At 47.5% G+C, this 21,250-nt stretch overlaps 1 protein-coding gene across 1 annotated transcript in view; it reads right to left on the minus strand.

Moving 5' to 3' along the window:
- Ubash3b (ubiquitin associated and SH3 domain containing B) overlaps nucleotides 1–7,270 on the minus strand; it is a 146,249-nt gene extending 138,979 nt beyond the window's left edge. Inside the window, exon 1 of the mRNA XM_036193255.1 lies at nucleotides 6,511–7,270. Within this exon, the coding sequence (XP_036049148.1) occupies nucleotides 6,511–6,638 (128 nt within the window). The 5' untranslated portion in view covers nucleotides 6,639–7,270. The remainder of the gene's footprint in view (nucleotides 1–6,510) is intronic.
- Between the last annotated feature and the right edge of the window lie 13,980 nt (nucleotides 7,271–21,250).

Genomic DNA, 21,250 nt, shown 5'->3' on the forward strand with positions numbered 1-21,250 from the left:
AACTTCCACACCTGCCAAAAGACAACTTTCTGGAGTTGTTCTCTCCTCCTACCCAGTGGGTCCCAGGACTGAAGTCAGATGGTCAGGCTTGGCGGCAAGCACCCTTACCTACGGCTCCATCTTGCTGACCCGGCACAAGAAAACTTGAAGAAGGCACTAGGTAGGCCGTCCTACTGCAGTCATCTACCCACGTGCATCCATCTCTAATAGCTTACCACTCCTCAGTAGACTAAACAAAACACATGGCCTGCCAACGTCCTTTCCCATTGCAATCTCTATGTACACAGAAAGTTCACTGGACTTGAAGTTTTAGCCTGAGGTCCATACAGCAATAGGGACCCCCTCTCCCCCCTCACCCCCCCAAAACAGAGCTGTGAGATCATAGGAAAATCCCTGAGGCCTCCAGTTTCCTCATCTGCAAAACATGGCCCGTATCACTGCTGTTAGCCTCACAGTTGGTATTTAATGTACATGAAAACTTTTTTTAAACTGCACCGTAACACACAAGTATAAGAGAACATTGCACAAGCCACAGTTACAATAGGTAGAGACTTCCTTGCCCTGCTCACCTGTCAGAGCCCTTCATCAGTAAGTGGACCATGATAGTATTTTTCTATCTAAGATGCACTGGGAAGCAGCTCCTGCTCCCAGGTCAGAGTTGGCTGCATGTCAAAGATGCTTGGTCAGCCAAGTGCTTTCACCGGATCCAGTGTCAACCAACAGGTAAACAAGAGAGAGCCAGAGAAACCAGACACTTTAATGCACGGCCCTGCCGGCTGCCCTTCCAGTGTTCATGGAGCCACTTTGCACTGCCTTTATTTTGGAGCACTGAGGTGTAGCTAACTCGACTTGCTGCCTGAAGCCAAGTCCCAGGCGCTCACTCCAGCCTTCTGCCATGGTCTCACTCTTTAACTAGACATAGCTCAAATATTCTCAGCTGAGAAAAACAAGTCCATCCTAGCCAGCTATCCTCACCTGTAGTTCCACCGACATCCCCCACCTCTGTCTCCTTCCAATCTGACGCAATTTTACCAAACTCATAATGAATGTCCAGGCTCTGTTTTTTTCTAAGTCCTTTCCATTACTCCACCGGCCCATGTTAATAGGGCAGGCACTGCTGTGCACGAGAGCTGATCACCATGTTGGGGAAAAGAGACTCAATGGCCATGTAGATGGTTCAAGTGTCAGGTGGATGCTGGACTCGAATCAGGGACATCACACTCCTGCCAGGTCCCTTCAAGACTACATTGTTTTATTATTTGTTTGTTTGTTAGTTGTTTCGTAGTGTTGGAGAATGAACCCAGAATCTCTGAAGGCTAGGTAAGTGCTCTACCAATGAGCCACACCACCAGTCCGATGATCTCTTTTTTTCCCCTATCACTAGGAAACATAAATATACACAAGCCACTGTCTTTTTTGTAAGCAAAAAAATGTTCTAGCCACAGGCAACTTTTAAAAAAAATTAAAATAAGGCAACTGTGGTAATATCTACTTGTGATCCCACAGTCAGTTTGAGGCCAGCCTGGGCTACATATCTCAAAACTAAAATAAATAAATGAAATGAAAATAAAAAGGCAGGGTTGTATGAGCAGAGTCCTTAGATTCAGTGACCCAGTGACTTGCTCCAAGGCACACAGTTGACTCCTAGAGACCATCTGAGAGCATCTATCTGTCGAAGCCGGAGGGGGCCACAATGCAGACAGTGATACCCTTGACTGAAGTCGGCTGTGCCCAGCCAGAGGCTGCTTCTACTCTCCTCGGGTCACTCAGGTCTACTCAGGTCCTCCACTCATTGGCCTCAGGCCTTTGCCCAGCCAACACTCTTCCTTTTCCTTCAGACCAACCTCACCAGCCTGGAGGAAGCTAGGTTTCTATTTTTAGACTGTTTGGGCCAGTGCAGAGCTGATGAGCATAAAAAGAAAAAGGAAGGACGAGCTATACAGCCTTTGAAAGTTTCCTTCCAGAGTCCCTACCACATCCCCACCTCATTGTCGCACTCCTCAACATAACCACCAAGCAGGGCACGCGCAGGCCCCTCTACAGCAGAGTTTAGGTTAAACTGAAGCTTATGTGGGGTGATAAAGCCCCCAGAGTAGTGATGAGGCAGAGAGAACGTACCCCGTCCCCCAGGTCACCCTGGGTGGCCAGGCCCGACAGTGTGCCACTTTCAGCTCTGACAAGCATTTACAAGCCTGTGCTCATTAAGAGCACTCCCCTGAGAAGGCTTGTGCAAGGCCCTAGTGGGGTGGTGGTGGTAAGTCAGCTTCAGGACCACAGTATGGCACAGCACAGATCAGAACAGGACCTAGACCTGATGACCTGTCACCTCTGTAGCCATCAGGACCCCAGTCCCTGTCCCAGGATAACAGACCCAGCTATACCCCAGGGGAGTCCAGCCAGTAGCCCGCTTCAGCTATTCTCTCCAGAAGGATGGCTGGGTCTCTTTTCATATGCTACACCAAGGCTCTTCCGGGACCCCAGGGATGACACTGCTTACTCCTTCCTCCCATGTTCAGGGAAGTCTGTAGTCTTCCTCCTCAGTTCTCCACAGGAAGTTAAAAGCCTGTCCTCTGAAATCTGAAATAGCTCTCTCTTACTGACCCAAGAGAACCAACTAAGGAGAACTCCAGATACTTTCAGGGTCCTATAGGGACCACAATTCAAGCCTCCTTTGGGGCCCTGTGTGTGTGGCACTTTGGAGACAGAAGCAAGAGGATCAGGAATTCAAGGGCAGTTTCAGCTACATAGTGAGTTCAAGGCCAGCCTGGGCTTTTAGAGACCCTGTGGAAAACAAAAACAAAACAACAAAACAAAACAAAACAAAACAAAAAAAACAAAGCCTGCTCAGGGCACTGAATCTGATCAGGTAACTCCAAGAACACCACTCCCTTTTATGGAAAATTTAGCTAAAAACAATAAACCCAAGCTCCCTCCTGCAGACCTTACGTTTTTTCTCTTTGGTAAAAAGAGGCAATAAACATTACAATACTTGTGGTAGGCTAAATAATGACTCTCCAAAAGATATTCATGTTTTTTGGTTTTTTCCTTTTGGTTTTGAGACAGGGTTTTTCTGTATAGCCCTTGCTGTACTTGAATTCACTCTATAGACCAGGCTGGCCTTGAATTCACAGAGATCCTCAGGCCTCTGCCTCCCAAGGGCTGGGATTAAGGCGTACACCACCAACGACAGGCTAATATCTATGTCTTAATCCCTAAAATCTGTAAACACTACAAGAATAATGTGATGAAGTTTAGGGATGACTTTAACATGAGTAATTGTCCTGGATTACTCAAGACTATAGGGCAGTCCTATGCATTCATGGAATACTACTAGGCCATAAAAAAGGACAAAATCCTGCCATTTGCTAAGGACAGGGGTGGAGCTGGAGATGATTATACCAAGTGCTCACCTTCAGGCTTGATGTCCCAAGTTTGATCCTCGAGACTCATGTGGTGGAAGGAGAGAACTAGACTCTCAGAAGTTGTCCTGTGACCTCCACATGCACATGTGGGTGGGCACACACAAATAAATAAGTGTAATTAAATTTTTTAGATTTGTTGATTTTATGCATGTTAGTGTTTTACCTGAAGATATGACTGTGTACCATCTGGTGCCTAAGGCAGTCAGAAGAGGTCAGTAACTGGAATTACAATCAGTTCTGAGCTGCTGTGTGTGGGTGCTGGGAACTGAACCTGGGTCTTCTGCATGAACAAATGTTCTTAACCACTGAGCCATTGCTCCAGTCCTGTATTTAAAAGGTTTTATTTTTTTTTTAAGTAAGAAAAAGTTTGAAAGTTTATATCATTAAAAAAAAAAAGATAAGGTTGGTTACACACACATTTGGGATGGTGAGGCAGGAGGCTGAGAAATTTGATGTCAGCTTAGATTACACAGAAAGACGCTGTCTCACCAGAAGAGAATAAAGAAGGAAGGAAAGAAAGGAGGGAGGGAGGGAGGGAGGGAATGTTACATATTTAAGGAAATGTTCAGCCCAATGTCAACATCCCCACAGTGTGAACATATATGGGACTCCATGGATACACTTTTATGTAACCGTTAACCAGGATTTACCAGGGGCTGGGGAGAGGGTTCACCATCTAAAGTGCTCACACCGCACAAGCACCTGAGTCTGGAGCCTCGGCACCCAAGTAAAAGCTGCATGCACTGACAAGCACCGGTGATCTCAGCGCTGGGTGTAGACAGGTGGACTGGTCAGCTAGTCTAACCAAAACAACAGGCTCGAGATGACTGAGACCCTGTTCAAAATATAAGGTGGAGAGCAAGAGCAATGGGGAAGACACTCAAGGTCAACCTCTGTCCTCCACACAGGAATGCACAGGGGCATCACACACACACACACACACACACACACACACACACACACCACACACACACTCGAGCACGGGCACACACATATTTCCTACATGTATCATAAAACACACCCAGAGGGAAATCTAGCGCAGAGAGAAGACAAAGGTACAGACTGGATGGAATGAAATGGCCACAACCAAACAACGCCTACCAGCCAGCAGAAGCTGGATGAATGGGATGGATTCTCTCCTAGAGCCTCCAGGGGGAGCACAAGCTCGTAAACAGTTTCACCCCAAGGATACCAACTTGGAACATCTGTCCCCTAGAATACGGCGGCGAGAGTACATTTCTGTTGACTTAAGCCACCCAGCCTGTAGCCACTTGTTCCAGCAGCCAAAAACAACAATCACTGATGAGCACCCCATCCACACAGAATCCCATGGCTCTTCCTGTGAGGTCTTACAGTGCAGGCACCAAGGAGGCCTGGGTTTGAATCGCTGCTCCCCACCCCTCACCCCCAACTACTGTGACCCGATGTATGTTGTATAACCTGTTTAAGCCCTGGCTTCCCTAGCCACATAACAGGCACGGAGCATGTCTTCATTAAGTTGCTAAGAAGGTAAATGGGTAACGAAAATAAAATGTTTCCAACCGTCAATAATAGTAATCTAGCTATTGTGGGACCTCAGGAATCAAGCAAAACCAAATCAGGCCAACCTCCTAGTCTGCCGTGACCTGAGCAAAGCCTCCGAGGCCCACAGCAGGAAGTAGACTGTTCCCTTAAAGGCCGCTGAATATCAGATATGAAAATCTAAAGAGTCCAGTGAAACACCTCTCCTTTAAATTAAGCAATTTGGGTGTTTGACGCTGGATTCACTTCAGAAATGGCAGCTGCCTGGAACCATGCAAGTTCTACAGCACATTTGGCCTCTGCTCTGGTTCTCACGAGACTCTACAGAATGCCATCCATCCTCGGGGCTTTCTGTGGAGAATCCTCACCTGGGGACCCCCTGTAGAACCCTTCACATCTTCTCTTGAAGAGTCAGCAGGAAGCAGAAATCTTGGTCCACTTTTGTGACCTTTCACGGACTGGGCCAAACAGCACTCCAGCCTGTCCTAGCAGGCTGGGTGGGATGATACACTCAGGAGCCTGCTTTATTTAGACGGCAGCCAAGTTAGTAAAGAACCCAGGCTCCCAGGAAAGACACCTAGAGTTATCGCCTGAAGGAAAGCATTGGAAAGAACGAACTTGCTGATAAAGTTCGCCCAACTCCAGTTCAGGTGACGTAATTGAAAGAGTGAGAGAGCAGCACCTGCCCCCATCCCGGACTTTGGGTCCCCACCAAGGAAACCGGCAAGCCAGGAATTAACCAGAGAAGCGTCCCCCCAGCCCCTGGCCAATCGGCGCCGTCTTTCTGTCAGGCGAGGTTCCAGCCCCTTGCACTGGAGTGCACCGGCTCCGGAGGACTCCTGCTGTTGCTGCCCGACGCTGGCAACCCCGCTCTTTCCTGAAGGCTGCAGCGACAGCCACCTGCGCTCTGTGCCCTTCCCCAGCCCACCATTGGAAAGGAAGGAGGAGGCAGGAGGGCAACCCCCCCCCACACACACACACACTTTCCAGCACCCACAGCTTTCTGCACTGCCGTCACCACTGACGAGAACCCTGATCCCTTAGAGGAATCGCTTCTCCTTCCCATTCCATCCTCTCTATCAATGAACACGCAGCGACACCCACGCTCCCGCTCCTCCCACTCCGGAGGGAGCCGGAGCTCAAGAGCGACATCCGGAGCTGGAAGCCGCTGCAGCGGGGGTGCCGGCTACCCTGCCCCGCTGCTCCTCGCCTTTCCCCAGCCACCAAAGTCACCCACCCACTCTGCTACCCCAAGCTGGCTCGGGCACTCTAGACGGATAGGGGATCCAAGTCCTCCAAGGGACCTGCCTCTCCTTGCCTCGCCCGGGCTTACCAAAATGACCTCCGGGGAGCGCGCGCGCAAACCGCCCAGGGCCATCCGCGGAGCCCGGGATTCGAACCAGCTGCCCTAGCTGCCAGCATCCCCAAGCAAGCCTTTAGTCCAGCACTCCTGCCGCCAGCGCGCCCACTGTGTCCAACCCCCAGCCCCCCAAGCAGGTCCCGGGCAGCGCCAGGATGGCGAGCCGGAGCGAAGCCGAGGGTTGCGGGGCCCGGGCGCGTTACTTACGCACGGGCGCGGGGGAAGCCCATGGACAGGAGTACGTCTAGCGCCGACCCATGCTTGACGGTGCCCGGGCGCTGCAGGCGGTCCCTGCGCGGGGTGACTTTGCTGTACAGGTCCTCACGCGCGGCCATGCCGAGGGCTGGGGTCGCGGTGCCGAGTGCCCGCTCAGCGGCCGCCCATCGCCCGCAGGCCGGAGCTGGGGGTCCCGGGAGGACGGCGGGGGCGGTGCTCCCAGCTCCCCGGGCGGAGACTGGCGCTTCCTGGAGAGGCCCCGGGAGCTCGGCGCCGGCTGGCGGCTTCTGCGGGACCGACCTAAGCCCTCTGTGCCCCGGAGTCCCAACACTGCGCCGCTGCAGCCTTCTCTGTCCTCCGCCCCCCCGGCTTCTCCTCCCCGAGCTGTCCGGGAATTTGCAATGAGTAATTTTTGAATGGATCAAAAAGGAAAAGCAGCTTTGTGGGCAGGCCCTGCCTCGCCTGTGCCGGGCCCCGCCCCTCTCTTAAAGCGGCCGCGCGGGCTCAAGCCCTGCTGGCTGGATTCCAACCGTAGTAGGGATTGCTTCTAGACAGAAGGTCCCCCAGCAACGAAGTAGGCCAGTGTGCTCGGATTCACAGAACCCCAGCTCTGCCCTTGGCTTGCATATCGACCCATCTGGGCCTGGCGCTTCGGAATAGCCCATTTCACGTTTCATTTGATCATTGGCGCGGTCAGTAATGGAAACCTACTGCACGAATGGATGAAGAGAACCAGAAGGCTAAGCCATAATCAGGCCCGGGAGGGGGGCGGGGGGAGGAAGGTGTCATTTCAAATAGATCCTGCAAAAGTTACAAAGTTGTTACATCTTTGTAGGCCAGGTCTCCACAGCCTGCAGTGACTGGAGAGCAACTTCTGGAAAAGAGCCTCTGGCTCCTGGACGTGGTAGGACCTGAGAGGGCAAAGCCCAGGGAGGAAGGGAGAAGAGAAAGGAAAGGGAAAAGGGAGGAGGAGCAAAGAACCGAAGGACTAGGAGGTAGAACGAGAAGAACCCGAGAAAGGACACTAATTACAGCACTGACTTTCATGAGGGATTGTGCACCCTGTCAACAAACGGGTTCCGCACAGGAGCCACAAGTGAACCCCACCACAGCTGGACCAAACAACTTCCTCAAAGAACAGAAGTCATTACTACTAATGCCCCGTTTCTCACACCATGAACTTCGCTGAGGAATTAAAGCTTGGTCACCTGGAGACAAAGCCATTGTCCTCAATCTGGAAGAAAGCCCCATTTGATGTCATAGATGTCTTTGGGGATAATAGTAATACCTAACATTTATTGGACCCATTTGTGTGCCAATGATTGTGTTAAGCATACTAGCTGAGTTAACTCATGGGCCTTTTACAAGGCCCTGGAGGGTGCCTACCTGTATAACCTGGTTTTATAGATAAGAAAACTCAGCTCAGAGCGGGCAGAGGAAAATGAGCTCAGAAGTGAAGAGATGGAGCTTTGACTCATGGGGTGCCCTGAACAAGTTACTTCTGTCCCCCAAAGCCTTGTATTATAGTCCCATCATTGATAAAGTAGTGGTCACCTAATCTCTCTCTCTCTCTCTCTCTCTCTCTCTCTCTCTCTCTCTCTCTCTCACACACACACACACACACACACACACACACACACCAGGTTATCCAGGCTCTCTGCTTGCCTTCTTAGGGTGTAGGAGAGGGACCATCACTCTCAATGTAGCTTTAAATGTTACTTTATAGGACACCAGGGAAAATTTATAGCTTAATTCCCTGACCTCTCATCCTCCATTTTTTTTTTTTTTTAATTCAAAGTACCAGTGGCATTTGGAAGTGAGGAGATGGGAGGGGGGAAGCATGGATAACAATTTGCATATTTCTGCCTGGTGTTATAAAAGAGACCAGGGACAGTTCACACTTCCTAAGTGGGGGAGTTTCTTCTTTCTTCTTCCCAGCAGAGGGAATGCTTGGCTGGGGGGGGGGGGGGGGACGGACCATAATCTGTAGACCAGCCTCCTTGGGATGTGCTCACTAAAGTCTACTGGACAGTAACCAGCATTCTAAATCTTTTTCAAACATCTGGGCTTGAGCCAGATGATCTGGATTTCAGTCAAGAGAAAATACTGTCTGCTGCAGCACCATGTGCACTCAGAGTCCTGCAGGAACAGCAGCTTTGATTTAATGAGCACTTACTAGATGCTGGGGCTGTCCTCACCTAGGTGTTCACTCAGTTCTCTGACCAGACTATAAGGTGACCCTCTCTTGAGAAACTGGCACCCACCTCTTGGGTATGTATATACTGTCCTTTTGCTAAGTCTTGTGCCTTTCAATGCAAGAGCCTAAAGCTACGTTATGACATTTTCTTTTTCCGCACTTTTATTTTATTTATTCACTTATTTCTGTGTGAGTGTGAGCATGTGTAGTTACTCAAGTACAACAGTGTGGGTGTGGAAGTCAGAAGACAACTTGTAGGAGTCATTGCTCCCCCTTTGTTGTGTGGATCCCGGGGACTGAACTCAGGGCCATAGTGCCTCTGCCCACAAGGCCAAAGTATTTTCTTAAGAAATTCCAACTTAGGGGCGGGGACAGGCGCTGAAAACCTGCTCATTGGTTACAAGAGCATTTGTCGCTGGAGGTTCCAGGTTCAATTTCCCACACCTACATGGTAGTTCACAACCATCTGTCCCTCCAGTTCTGGGGGGGTTTCTTGCCCTCTTCTGTCCTCCATGCATGTACCAAACATACATGTGGTACGCAGACATCTCCTTGGGCAAAACACACAAAAAAATAAAATGAACATATCTGATAAAAATAAACTTTTCCTATTAAGCCAACAACCACTTACTGTTATGACAAAAAAAGATGTCAAACTTTATGACAGTTGATTCTGTCTTGTTTGTTTGTTTGTTTGTTTGTTTACTGTTTGTGGCAGGCATCCTATTTAGCCCAGGTTAACCTCAAACTCAAGATCCTCCTGCCTCAGCCTCCTTTCAAGTGCTGGATTACAGACCTAAGCCACCCACGCACTGTGTGATTGCCTCTGTGCCTCTTGACATGGTTTGTTGGAGCTCTGTTTCTCTGGGAAGATAATTAAGTTGTCTTTCTCCTGCCTCTGGAAAACTCTGGGATGGGGGAATGCTTGTTGTAAAAACAATTGTGAAGAGCCTGCAAAGAGCACTATGGGAAACCAGTCACCTTCAATGCAAATTCTTTTCTGTTATGTCTGGGGCAGTTTTGGCAGAAGTCTCAACCTGGCTCCTACCCTTTTTCAGATCGGTGCCTGGTTATTTTAATTGGGATGGCTGCCATTTGCTCTGCACAGGGCTGGGGGCTGCCCATTAAGATGCATTGAGCTTTAGTTGTGTTGACTTTGAAAGGCGAGGAGAAGCTTTATAAACATCCATATCGTTCTATTACAAAGGAGGAAGAAGAATGAGTGTTCATCTGACAGTGCATCTTATAGCTGTGGGGAAGGAGGAGGCAGAGGAGGGCTTGCACAATGCGGAGCTGACACATCAACATCAAGCTGCCATTCCCTCCGAGGAAAAGCAAGTTGTCATGCCCCTGTGCCCGGTCGTGGCAGAATCCATGCAGCCCACAAAGCTCTTTTGTTTGTGTGAACACCATTTCACTTCATGTCACTGGCCCCAGCCACTTTGTTGGTATAGGAACCCTTCCACAGAGGCCATAGAGATGCCCAGGGTGGGATCAGTTGACTTCCCTTCCTCCTCCTCCTCTTCTTCCTCCTCCGCTTTCTCTTCCTTCTCCTTCTCCTTCTCCTCCGCCCCCTCCTCCTCCTCTTTCCTACTTCTTCCTTCTCCCTTTCCTATCCCTCCTCCCTCCTTCTGAAACAGTGTCTCACCATGTCCCCAGGCTTGGAACTGATCCTCCTGCCTCTGCCTTCCAAGCGCTGGGATTACAGGTGGCATACCGGCCTGCACTTGTCCTTTCAGAAGCCTCTTCTTCCTTTTTTCCCTTGCCTTCTCTTGGGTCAGGAGAAAAGGTCAGCAGTTGCATCAGAGCAGGAGGGAAAATCTGAAGACGACTTCCGGTTCTGAGGGCTGAGTGTAGTCTTGGTCAATGAAAGCAGTTTTTGAGCCTATGGGAATGACTTTAGCTCCTGAACTTCAGGAGGGTTTTTCATGCATATCAAGTGCTGCCATCTCTAGGCTCATTCTCCTCACCTATCAAATGTGAGGCTTTCCCCCAAGGCTGTCATCCCAGAACACTGGAACTCAGAGCTCTTTGAGGGTGGGGTAGGATTACCCAGCTGGAAGCTGGGTGGATGAAGCACGATGCACTGGCTTCCTCTTTCGGTGCAAAGAAGCTCCATCAGCGTTACATCTTGGGAAGTTTTCTGTGAGAAAGAGTTTGGAAACATTTGTAATACTTTTGGGTTTGGTTTGTGGTTTGATGTGTGTGTGTGTGTGTGTGTGTGTGTGTGTGTGTGTGTGTGTGTATGTGAGAAGGTGCATGAGTCCATGTGTATGTGGAAGTCCTAGGTTGACATTGGGAGTCCTTCTTAATCACTCTTCACCTTGTTTTGCCCGCAAGGTCTGTCGGTTGAACCTAGAGCAAGTCTGGCTAGCCAGCTAGCTTTGGGGATGGCCTGTCTCTACCCTTTTACCTTCTGAATTTGGAATTACAAACGGACCACCATGCCACCCAGCTCTTATGTGCATACTGGGATTCAAACTCTAGTCCTGTTTGTTTGTTTGTTTTATGGTGTCTCAAGTATCCCAGTGTGCTAGATAGTTTATGTCAGTCTGACACAAGCTAGAGTCATTGGAGAGGAGGGAACCTCAACTGAGAAAATGACTCCCCCAAATAGGGCTGTAGGCAAGCCTGTAGAGCGCTTTCTTGGTGATTAATGGGGAAGGGCCCAGCCCTTTGTGGATGGTGCTCCATCCCTGGACTAATGGTCCTGGGTTCTATAAGAAAGCAAGTTGAGCAAACCATGGAGGAGCAAGCCAGTAAGTGGCACCCTTCCATGGCCCCTACATCAGCTCCTGCCTCAGGTTCCAGGCATGTTTCAGTTCCTGTCTGGACTTTCTTCAGTGATGGACTGTGATGTGGAAGTGGGATAAACGCTGTCCTCTCCAACTTGCCTTTGGTCATGGTGCTTTATCACAGCAATAAAAACCCTAACTAAGATACCCAGGGTGGCCTCAAAATGTCTATGTACTGGAGGCTGCTCTTAAACTCCCTATCTTCGTTTCTCTGCATTCGAAACTCAGGATTATAGGTATGTGCCGCTCAGCTTCAGAACTAGATGATTTTTAACGCCAGGGTTAGTTTGGGTAGTCTGTCGCTGAATATAAGGAAAGCAAGGGAGACAGGGGTAAGATCAATTTTATGAGAAAGAAACAGAGAGACAAGTGAGAATCGGGCTAGGGACCAAGGGTAAAGAAGAAAGGGGCCAGCCAGGATGCGTGATGAGAAAAATGGGTGTCTGCAAGGTCTGCTCAGTCCTCCCTGTCCTAAGTGACCTACCTGAATCTCTTTCTCCCACTAAGCTCTTTTATTGTCCTCCGGTTGCTTGGAGGCCAGAAGCTGCTCTTCAGGTGGGCTGGTCTGAACCAGTTGTATCTATAAAGGCTGCCACAGTGGCTGGTTGTCAACCTCTGACATCATCGTAATAGCATCTGCTTGCTGACTAGCACCCTCTTTCAAGACAGGTCAAGACTGCCATGTTGACATAGGGAAGAACCGCAAAAGGAAAAACTTAAAAGGATGGTGCCCAAATTCCTGGAAAATCTCGCCTCATTCATAGAAGACCATTCCTCTCCCTCAGTAGCCTATCCTTACCTCCCGTTTATATAATCTCCTGACCCTAGATAAGCAATAAGTTGATTTATGAGTCTCTTCCTCCTGTTCTCCCTCCTTCCCTTCCTTCTGTTTGTTTGGTTTGGTTTTGGTTTTTTGGTTTTTAGTTTTCGGTTTTTTTTTTTTTTTTTTTTTTTTTGAGACAGGGTTTCTCTGTGTAGTTTTGGTGCCTGTCCTGAATCTATATATACATATACATATATTCTGGCCTTGAACTCACAGAGATCTGACTGGCTCCGCCTCCTGAGTGCTGGGATTAAAGCCATGCACCACCACAGCCCAGCTCTGTTTTGGTTTTTAAAAACATGTTTTTTAGTTATTTGTGGTTAGCAAGGATGCACTCCTGCACAACATTCTTGTGGAGGTCAGAGGACAGCTTGAAGTAGCCAATTGTCTCCCTCAACCATGTGGCTGAATGTCAACAGGCTTGGGAGCAACCTCCAGCTCACTTTTGGGTTTTGTTTTTTACATATCTCACTCTGTAGCTGAAGTAGACTTGGATCTCAGTCTGTAGTACAGACTGGCTGGCCTTGGACTCACAGTGGCCCTCTTGCCTCAGTCTCCAAATGCTGGGATCCTGAGCATGGGGCTCCAGATCCAGTTTAGTTTTATATCACAGCCTTGGGGGGCGGGGCAGCCTCCAACAGCACAGCGCTGGGAAGGAATCCAGAGTCAGCACACTTTTTTTTTTTTTTTTTTTAAGATTTATTTATTTATTATGTATACAGCCAGAAGAGGGCACCAGATCTCATTCAGATGGTTGTGAGCCACCATGTGGTTGCTGGGAATTGAACTCAGGACCTCTGGAAGAGCAGTCAGTGCTCTTAACCTCTGAGCCATCTCTCCAGCCTTTTTTTTTTTTTTTTTAATCTGAGGAGGTTAAGGGAAAAGACACTCTTGTTGGTTTCCTTCAGACCTTTGCTCTACTCTTCTTTCATATTCTCTGTTCATTATTTTCCTAGTGATTTCCTTCTCTCTCATCTCAATATTTTCCTTCTAACTCACTTTAACGCTATCTTTATTCTTTCCCTTACAGCTTGTATACTCCAGGAAAATCTTTCAGGCAAGGTAGAAATTACAATGTGCTTACATTCTGTTTTCCAACTGAATGATTACAATGAATACAAGTGAAAAACAGCATGTTTTTCATAGCCCTTACATGATTAAACATTTTATGTATTATAGGTGAAAAGCAAATTATCCCAAGAACCCATGTACATTCATACCCAAGCAACTTGATATAGATTAACTGTGTGGGCAAGCAAGGTATTCATTTATTGGCAGGCTGTGTTTTGCGGTTACAAAGAAAGGACCAATCACTTTATTACTTATCTTGAAAAATAATCTTATAAGGAATCTTAAAGGAACCACAAACCTAAACTTTTATATGTGAAAAACAATCAGTCAGCTCTACTTTAAATTATTGGGGCATTTATTAAGGCAACACCATGTAGTTAAAAGGGAGGTTTATTTTGGGGTAACTTACAACAAGTAAAGGGATTGGTTACAGGATCCAGGAGAGGTGAGGTACAGTCCAGCAGTGTCCTCTGGAGAACTCTACCATCCAGCAACCACAATCACCAGGAACCAAGAGCACTGGCACATCCAGATCTCGGGTCTTCAAGGTTCCTGTCTTGGCCCCGCCTCAGGGGCAGGTCATAGCTAGGTGTGACAGTTACCAGAAGCCTCACTGGAGCTAGTACTTCCAGGTCAAAGCTGGAACAGCTACCCACTACATTAAATCTTTAGGGTGCACACCCACTCATCAGTAGTTTTCATATCAGGAGATGGAGGGCAAAAATGGGTACAAGGAATTAATCATCACCTTTGGTCATCAATCAATCTTAGCAAGAAAGGCACATCAGCCAATAATAATTGCTTTGTATTTGTTCCTTGACCGTAACAAGTTCCTCACTCAACTATGTGCCTTTCTAAAACTTTAGATTGTCTTCTTGGTTTTTTAACTGTAAAGCTATTTGACAAAAACATCTACTCTAACCTTAAGTTATTTTCAAAGCTTTGTTTCAGTTATGATGCACCCTGAAACCTGTGAACATACCTCCCAATGTTGAGATTAGAAGAATTTAAACTACCTGGGCTACTGGGACTCACTTGTTTTACTTAATCATTAACCTAAGACACAGCCTATATACCTCCTCAATTGAAACTTATGTGTTCTAGCTGTGTGACACTTCCTTGTTTTATTTTTTATCATCAAAACTCTATTTAAACTAACATTATTATTATCACCAATTAGACAGTACAGATTAGGAAGAAACCATCTTCATAATAATCCAAAGGTAAAAATGCACCATAGAACAGGATGTTTCCATGAGATAAACACACTACATCATAGTCAGTGGGGATCTCCCTACACCATTCCCACCATGCCAGGTGCCAGGGGAAGACGACAGCGGCAAACATGTAAAGGCACGGCAGAGGCAAATGACACTCTGGGGTCTGTGGTCTCGGGGTCTTGTCTATCTGAGATTCACCCATCAGGGATTTGCCTCCTGGCGGGCTGGCAACCTGAAGTCAGTTGCCACCTGCTGATCCTCTGATGTGGCCACCAGCAGTTGTATCAAGAATTCTTGACTCCAAGCCAGGCAGTGATGGCACATGCCTTTAATTCCAGCACTCTGGAGGCAGAGGCAGAGGAACTGCTGTAAGTTTGAGGCCAGTCTGGTCTACAGAGCAAGTTCCAGCACAGCTAAGGCTATACAGAGAAATCCTGTCTCAAAAACAAAACAAATAATAATAAAAAAAATAGAATTGTAGAATGAAATGCCAAGATCAAGTCTCTTTTATTCTTGGTCATGAATCGGAGTGGAACCAGAAGCAGGCACATACCTGTAATCCCAGCAGTCTAGAGGTAGAGGCAAGAGGAGTGCCATTCAAGGCTAGACTGTGCTACCTAGTGAGGTGTAGGCCAGCCTGGACTATGTGAGACCCTCTCTCAAAAAACAAAGAAGGGGAGTAGGGTCTGAGTATGGCAGAGCATGTCTGCAATCTCGGCACTTGAGAGGCTAGAGGCAGGAGGATTGCTTTGAGTTTGAGGCAAGATTGATCTACATAGCAAGTTCCATGCCAGCCAGGACCAGATGGAGAGACTCTGTCTTATATATAAACAAACAAACCAAGAATCGGTAGTACACCTAGGGCAGATCTAAGAACCTAGAGGTGGCCGGTTACTTCATCATCTTAAAGTTGTTTCTAATATGCAACACAGTACATAAAACAACCTGCCACAGCGTGTATGTGATTCCAGACTGTTGTTTAACATGTGAAGTCAGGTTGCACAGGAGGAAAGACAAAGTAGGAGAGAAGTGTGGACCATTGGTCCAAAACCAACAGAAAGCCTATACTGCGTTCTTACAAAGAGTTGTTTATTTGCTTTTGTGGGTATGTGTGTCTGTCCATGTGAATGATGGTGCAGGTGAGTGTGTCTGTGGCCAGAAGAGGGCATCAAGTCTCCTCCTTGCTCACTCTCCACCTATTCCTCTTGAGACCAAGTCTCTTTCCAGACCCAGGGCTCACAATTTCACAGTTAGGTTGCAAGCTAGCACCCCAGTAATCCTCCTGTCTCACCTTCCTTGGAGCTGGAGTTACAGGCCTTTTGTGAGACATCAGGCTCGTTATGTGGAAGCTGGGATCTGAACTCTGGTTTCTCAATTGTGCAGCAAGCACTCAACCACTAAGCCATGTCTCCAGTCTCAGAAAACTTACATTTCTCTTTCGTTTAAGAAAATTATTTAAGATAATTGCCTCAACTCCACTAGGAGGATGAGAGAAGTAACTTTCATTATTTGCTTGTTTTGTTGTGGTTTTTGCCTGTCTTTGGGTTTCTATTCTGAATCTTCACAGAAGACTGTATGTATATCTCCCTGTTGCTCCCTGTAAGGACAGGTATGCTGTCTCAGAGTCCCTGTCCCCAATTTGCCATGTAATGAAAGACGTGTTGTGAAAGAAACAGAACCAGGCAGGGATGTCGAGTTGAAGGCCAGCTTAGGCCTGGTAGCTGTCTCAAATAAACAAAGGTGTGAATACAATTTGAGCAAAACAAAGTAAACAAGTGTTTGCTCCTTCCCAAGCTCTCTTCCTTTACCCCATGTTCTCTTCCTCACCGGCCTCAGATAAAGGAACTAACCCTGACAAATGTTTTGAATGTATGCTGCATGTTAGGGCTTCCAATTTATTATTTCATATCATCGGCCACACTGCCAAACACAAGCCTATAAGCCATCTACTGAAAAACCCTCTGCCTCAGAGAAGTGCCACAGCTTGCCAAAAGTCACATGCTTCCTACCGGGCAGAACAAACATTAGAGACTACGATGTCTTAACTCAGGTTAGGGGCATAACCCTACAGTGAACCTTTAATGATTAGTATTGATTTGAAATACTGTCGTAGACAAATCGTTTCAGTAGATTATCCTATAGCTGTTCCGTGACATGAACGACAGAGCTGTTCAAGCTCAAGGGTCAGTCAATACTTCAGAAGACAGATACATATAAAAGGTTTTAGCAGGAGGCCTGGAGAGATGGCTCAGTGGTTAAGAACATTGGCTCCTCTTCTGGAGGATCCAGGTTTAATTCCCAGCAACCACATGGCAGCTTCTGACTGTCAGTAACTCCAGTTCCAGGGAATTCGGCACCATTACACAGACATACATGCAGGCAAAACACCAGTCAATGCTCATACAAATAAATAAATAAAATTTAAAAAGGGCTTTAGAAAACAAGACATAGAAGTAAATGTTACTAAACTCATTAATGACAAACATGTTTTTTGTGTCGCTTCCCCCCCCACTCCACTCTGCCTACTCCCTGTCCACAATGACTGGATAAATACTATCTCTGGATGCAGGCTCACAGCTCTGCATGACTTCAAGGAATACAATGTCTAACAGGAGACAAAAGAGACCAGGACACGACAGCACAGGATGTGTAAGAGACATAGTGGTTTGTCGAGATAGATCTAGCGGCTGTGTGGGAGGGTGACAGGGGAAAGTGTCTCCAGGGAAAAGGAGGACTCTGCCTGACAATGAATGGGAGGTCATTGGATGAGGAAGAGGGTAGCAGAGGAGGGCAAGACAGAGGGAATAGGGACGGGGAGAAAGCATGTTCACTTGGCATAGTGGTACGTGCCTGGAATGTAGCACTCAGGAGGCAGAGGCAGGAGGACTGTGACCAGGTTGAGGCCAGACTAGTCTATATAGAAAGTTCCAAGCCAGCCAGGGCTACATAGTATTATGACCTTGTGTCAAAAAATGCAAAGAAAAAAAAAAAAACAACTTAAATGTAACAAAAGCCCACATATTATTCTAAGTAGAGGATACATGAATCCCGGAATGGCAGAAACCTGAGGAGCAGGAACAGGGAAACAGTTGGTTCAGATGCTGCATACAACAGGCTACAGAATTTGGGCAACTGGAGTGCCAGGCTTCTTGATGGGTACTAGTTCTGCAGCTGGTGTTTGGCCAGCATGGCCACCCTATTGAGCACTGCAGGCCTGCTCAACTTGAACCACTGGGATCATAGGGAAAAATTAGTCACTTCACAAAATGCTGTCCAATAAAAAAAAAAAAAAATGCCATCCATTCTTTAATCCCAGCTAAAGTCCTACAATTCCCAGGAAATCTTCCAAGACGCTCAGCTACTAAGAACTTGCACTTAATCTTTAAAGTTGTTTATAAACTTTTAAGTTGTTTATAAAGCCCTGGCTGTCCTGCATCTCACTCTGTAGACCAGACTGGCCTTGAACTCACAGAGGTCTTCCTGCCTCTGACCCCTGAGTGCTGGGATTAAAGGTATGTACCACCACTGCCGGGCTAATTTATTTTACATGTGAATGCTTGCCTGCATGTGTATGTGTGTGTGTGTGTGTGTGTGTGTGTGTGTACCTGATGCCGATGCCATGGAGGTTAGAAAAAGGTATCTGATCCCCTAGAGCTGGAGTTATGTATGGTTGTGAGCTGCCTGCCATGTGGGTGCTTGGGAACTGGATCCAAAAGAATTAATGAACAATAGCCATAAGGAATATTTTGGAGAGACTGAGGGATTTGAATGTGGACTGGATGTCAGCTGCTGTTGTCCTGATGTTGGTTTTTGTGGTGGTGATTTTGTCAGAGAATGAGCTTGTCCTCTGGAGATGCAGACTGACATTTCTAAGAGTGAGGTGGCCCAATATGACAGGCTAATCTCCAGATGGTTTAGCTAAGGAGAAGTACAAGTGCCAATCAAGAGAGAGCAAAGGAAGGCTGCATGTGTGCATGTGTGCGTGTGCGTGCGTGCGTGCGTGTGTGTGTGTGTGTGTGTGTGTGTGTGTGTGCATGGGTGGTGAACACTTGCCAGTTGCTGTGTCTGCCTGAATGGACACATGGACATTCACTGTACTATTCTTTCCATTTTCCCCCTGGTTTTGAAAATGTTCAAAAAACTTTTAAAATCAACAAATTATAGTTAAGGGGCTGGCGGTGTAGATCAGTTGGTCGAGTGTTTATCTAGTGTGCAGAAGGCCCCTGGGTTTGATCCACAGTGCCACATGAATGAACCTGGTGGCTCATCCCTGTAACTCCAAAACTCCAGAGAGGGAGAAGATGGAGGATCAGAAGTTCCAAGTCATACATGGCTAGCTTGATGCTAGCCTGGGAGGCATTGAGACCCTGTGTCAAAGAAAGAGAGAGGAGCAGACAGGGGTGGGGGGTGGGGTAGGAGGAAGGTGAATTGCAGAAGTATAGCTGTCTTTCAAAAGATGGCTGGTTTTTCTGCAAGAGTTGTGATGCATTTGTAGGAAAGATATGAAGTAGTAGGAGCAGGTGAGGTCTGGGCCTCCTAGGAAAGTTAGCAAAGCTAGGGTTGGAACGAGGATTTAGGTGGTTTTCACCTTAGGAGAGTATGCAGTACAGAGAGCAAGTACCCGATCGATACCCAGAGCCATCAGGCAGCTTGGCTTCTGCTTCTTGGCTATTTTCCTCTTCTGTGTCACCACACAGATAAGTATAATGACCCAGCCAGCAGTCGCTAGGAGGGGTATCAACATGTTGACTTTTTTTTTTTTTTTTTTTTTTTGGAGACAGGGTTTCTCTGTGTAGTTTTGGTTTTGGCCCCTGTCCTGGATCTTGCTCTTGTAGACCAGGCTGGCCTCAAACTCACAGAGATCCACTTGGCTCTGCTCCAGAGTGCAGGGATTAAAGGCGTGCGCCACCACCGAAGCGAAGTGGATCATCTCAGGCTGCTCACAGTAAAAAGCAAGCTTCTGGCAATGGGCTTGCCTCCTGCCATGTTTGCCTTTTTACAACCACCTCATCCCCCAACAGCTAGTATTTCAACCTGTCTCTAGAAGAAAGGATGCCCTAGATATTTGTAATTCTATTTCTGACCCCCTCTTTTGAGGAATATCCCTACTCCTAGCCGCCTGTGATGAATACAACTATTCCAGGGAGCCAATACACTTCTCCGTTTACAAAGCGGCTGGTGGTGAAGCTGGCCACAAGTGCTCTGAGCTGATCTGGAAAAAGTTCTGGGCAGCTGGGGGACACTTGTTCCAGAGCTGAATGGCCACTCTGGGCAGGGATGCTAGTGTTGGGCTGGCTCTTCTCTGCCACTCTGTTTTGAAAAGAGTCCCTCATTCACTTATTCAGGATGAGTAACAGTTGGTGGTGTGGACAGATAGCAGGTTGTTGATTTCATTTCCTGCCCGTGGTTCCTGCACAGGGGTCTGACAGGCAGAGACAGGCATTTCAAAAATGTTCACGCGAACAGCACCGCTAGGCAAAGTGGGCAGGTCCCTAAGACGGACTGCTGGGCCCCGCAGCATTCATCTCGTAGCTTACATTCCAATGCAGCAGCTCCTGATATTGATCTCCTTTATTTTGCAATCACATCTGCTATGTGGGCTAGTACATAATTCTTTGTTGTTGTTGTTTTGTGAGTTTTTTGAGACAGGGTTTCTCTGTGTAGATTTGCACTTGTCCTGGAACTTGCTTTAGAGACCAGGCTGGCCTGGAACTCACAGAGATCTGCCTATGTCTGCCTTCCGAGTGCTGAGATTAAAGGTGTGCATCCCCACCGCCCGGCCATAATTCTTAACAAGGGGTAGAGGAAGAAGATTAAAGGCTATTTACCGCCAAGTATACCCCCTCTTTTCCCTCTCTCCTCTCTCAGTATTTTTCAAGACAGAGTTTCTTTGTGTAGCCCTGGATGTCCCAGAACTCACTCTGTAGACCAGGCTAGCCTTGAACTCAGAGACCCTGCCTCCGCCTCCTGAGTGCTGGGATTAAAGGCGTATGCCACCATCGCCCAGCTTGTTGACTTTTCGTAGATTAATTTTATTTTTAATTACATGTATGCATGTGTCTGTGTGTGGTTATGGATGCAGGTGCCCGAGGAAGCCAGAAGAGGGTGTCAGATTACCTGGAGTTGGAGTTATAGGCGGTTGTGAGCTGCCTGATGTCAGTGAACTTGATTCCTTAGTCCTAGCATCAGGTGCTTTGCACAGAGTTTCCTTGAATCCTTATGACACTCCTGTAAGTAAGGTTTTCCCCACCTCATTTCATAGATGTGGAGAGCAAAATCCAGTGAGCTGGAACTTACTCCACTTTTGCTGCAACCCAAGCTCCTCCCACTATGGTTTATCTCCAAGAACTCATCACTGGTTCCCCTGTCATTTGATTGCTAGCCATTGGCTTTAGGCTACTCATTGCCCTTCAGTCCCAGTCCACATTTCCTCACACTGCTGAGATGAGCTCCACTAAGCACTCTTGAGAAGAATGAGATCATGGATTTTCAAGACAGATATGAATGAGGACCAAGTGCCCTTCATCTCCATTAGCCTGAAAAGCAGTGAATCGTCGCTCATTGTATTGCAACTATCCATCATATCTCACACACCAGCAATTCCCAGTCCTTCTGATACTGGTAG

This window comes from Onychomys torridus, chromosome 7 (genome assembly GCF_903995425.1).
Source record: "Onychomys torridus chromosome 7, mOncTor1.1, whole genome shotgun sequence".
Classification (NCBI taxonomy): Eukaryota; Metazoa; Chordata; class Mammalia; order Rodentia; family Cricetidae; genus Onychomys; species Onychomys torridus.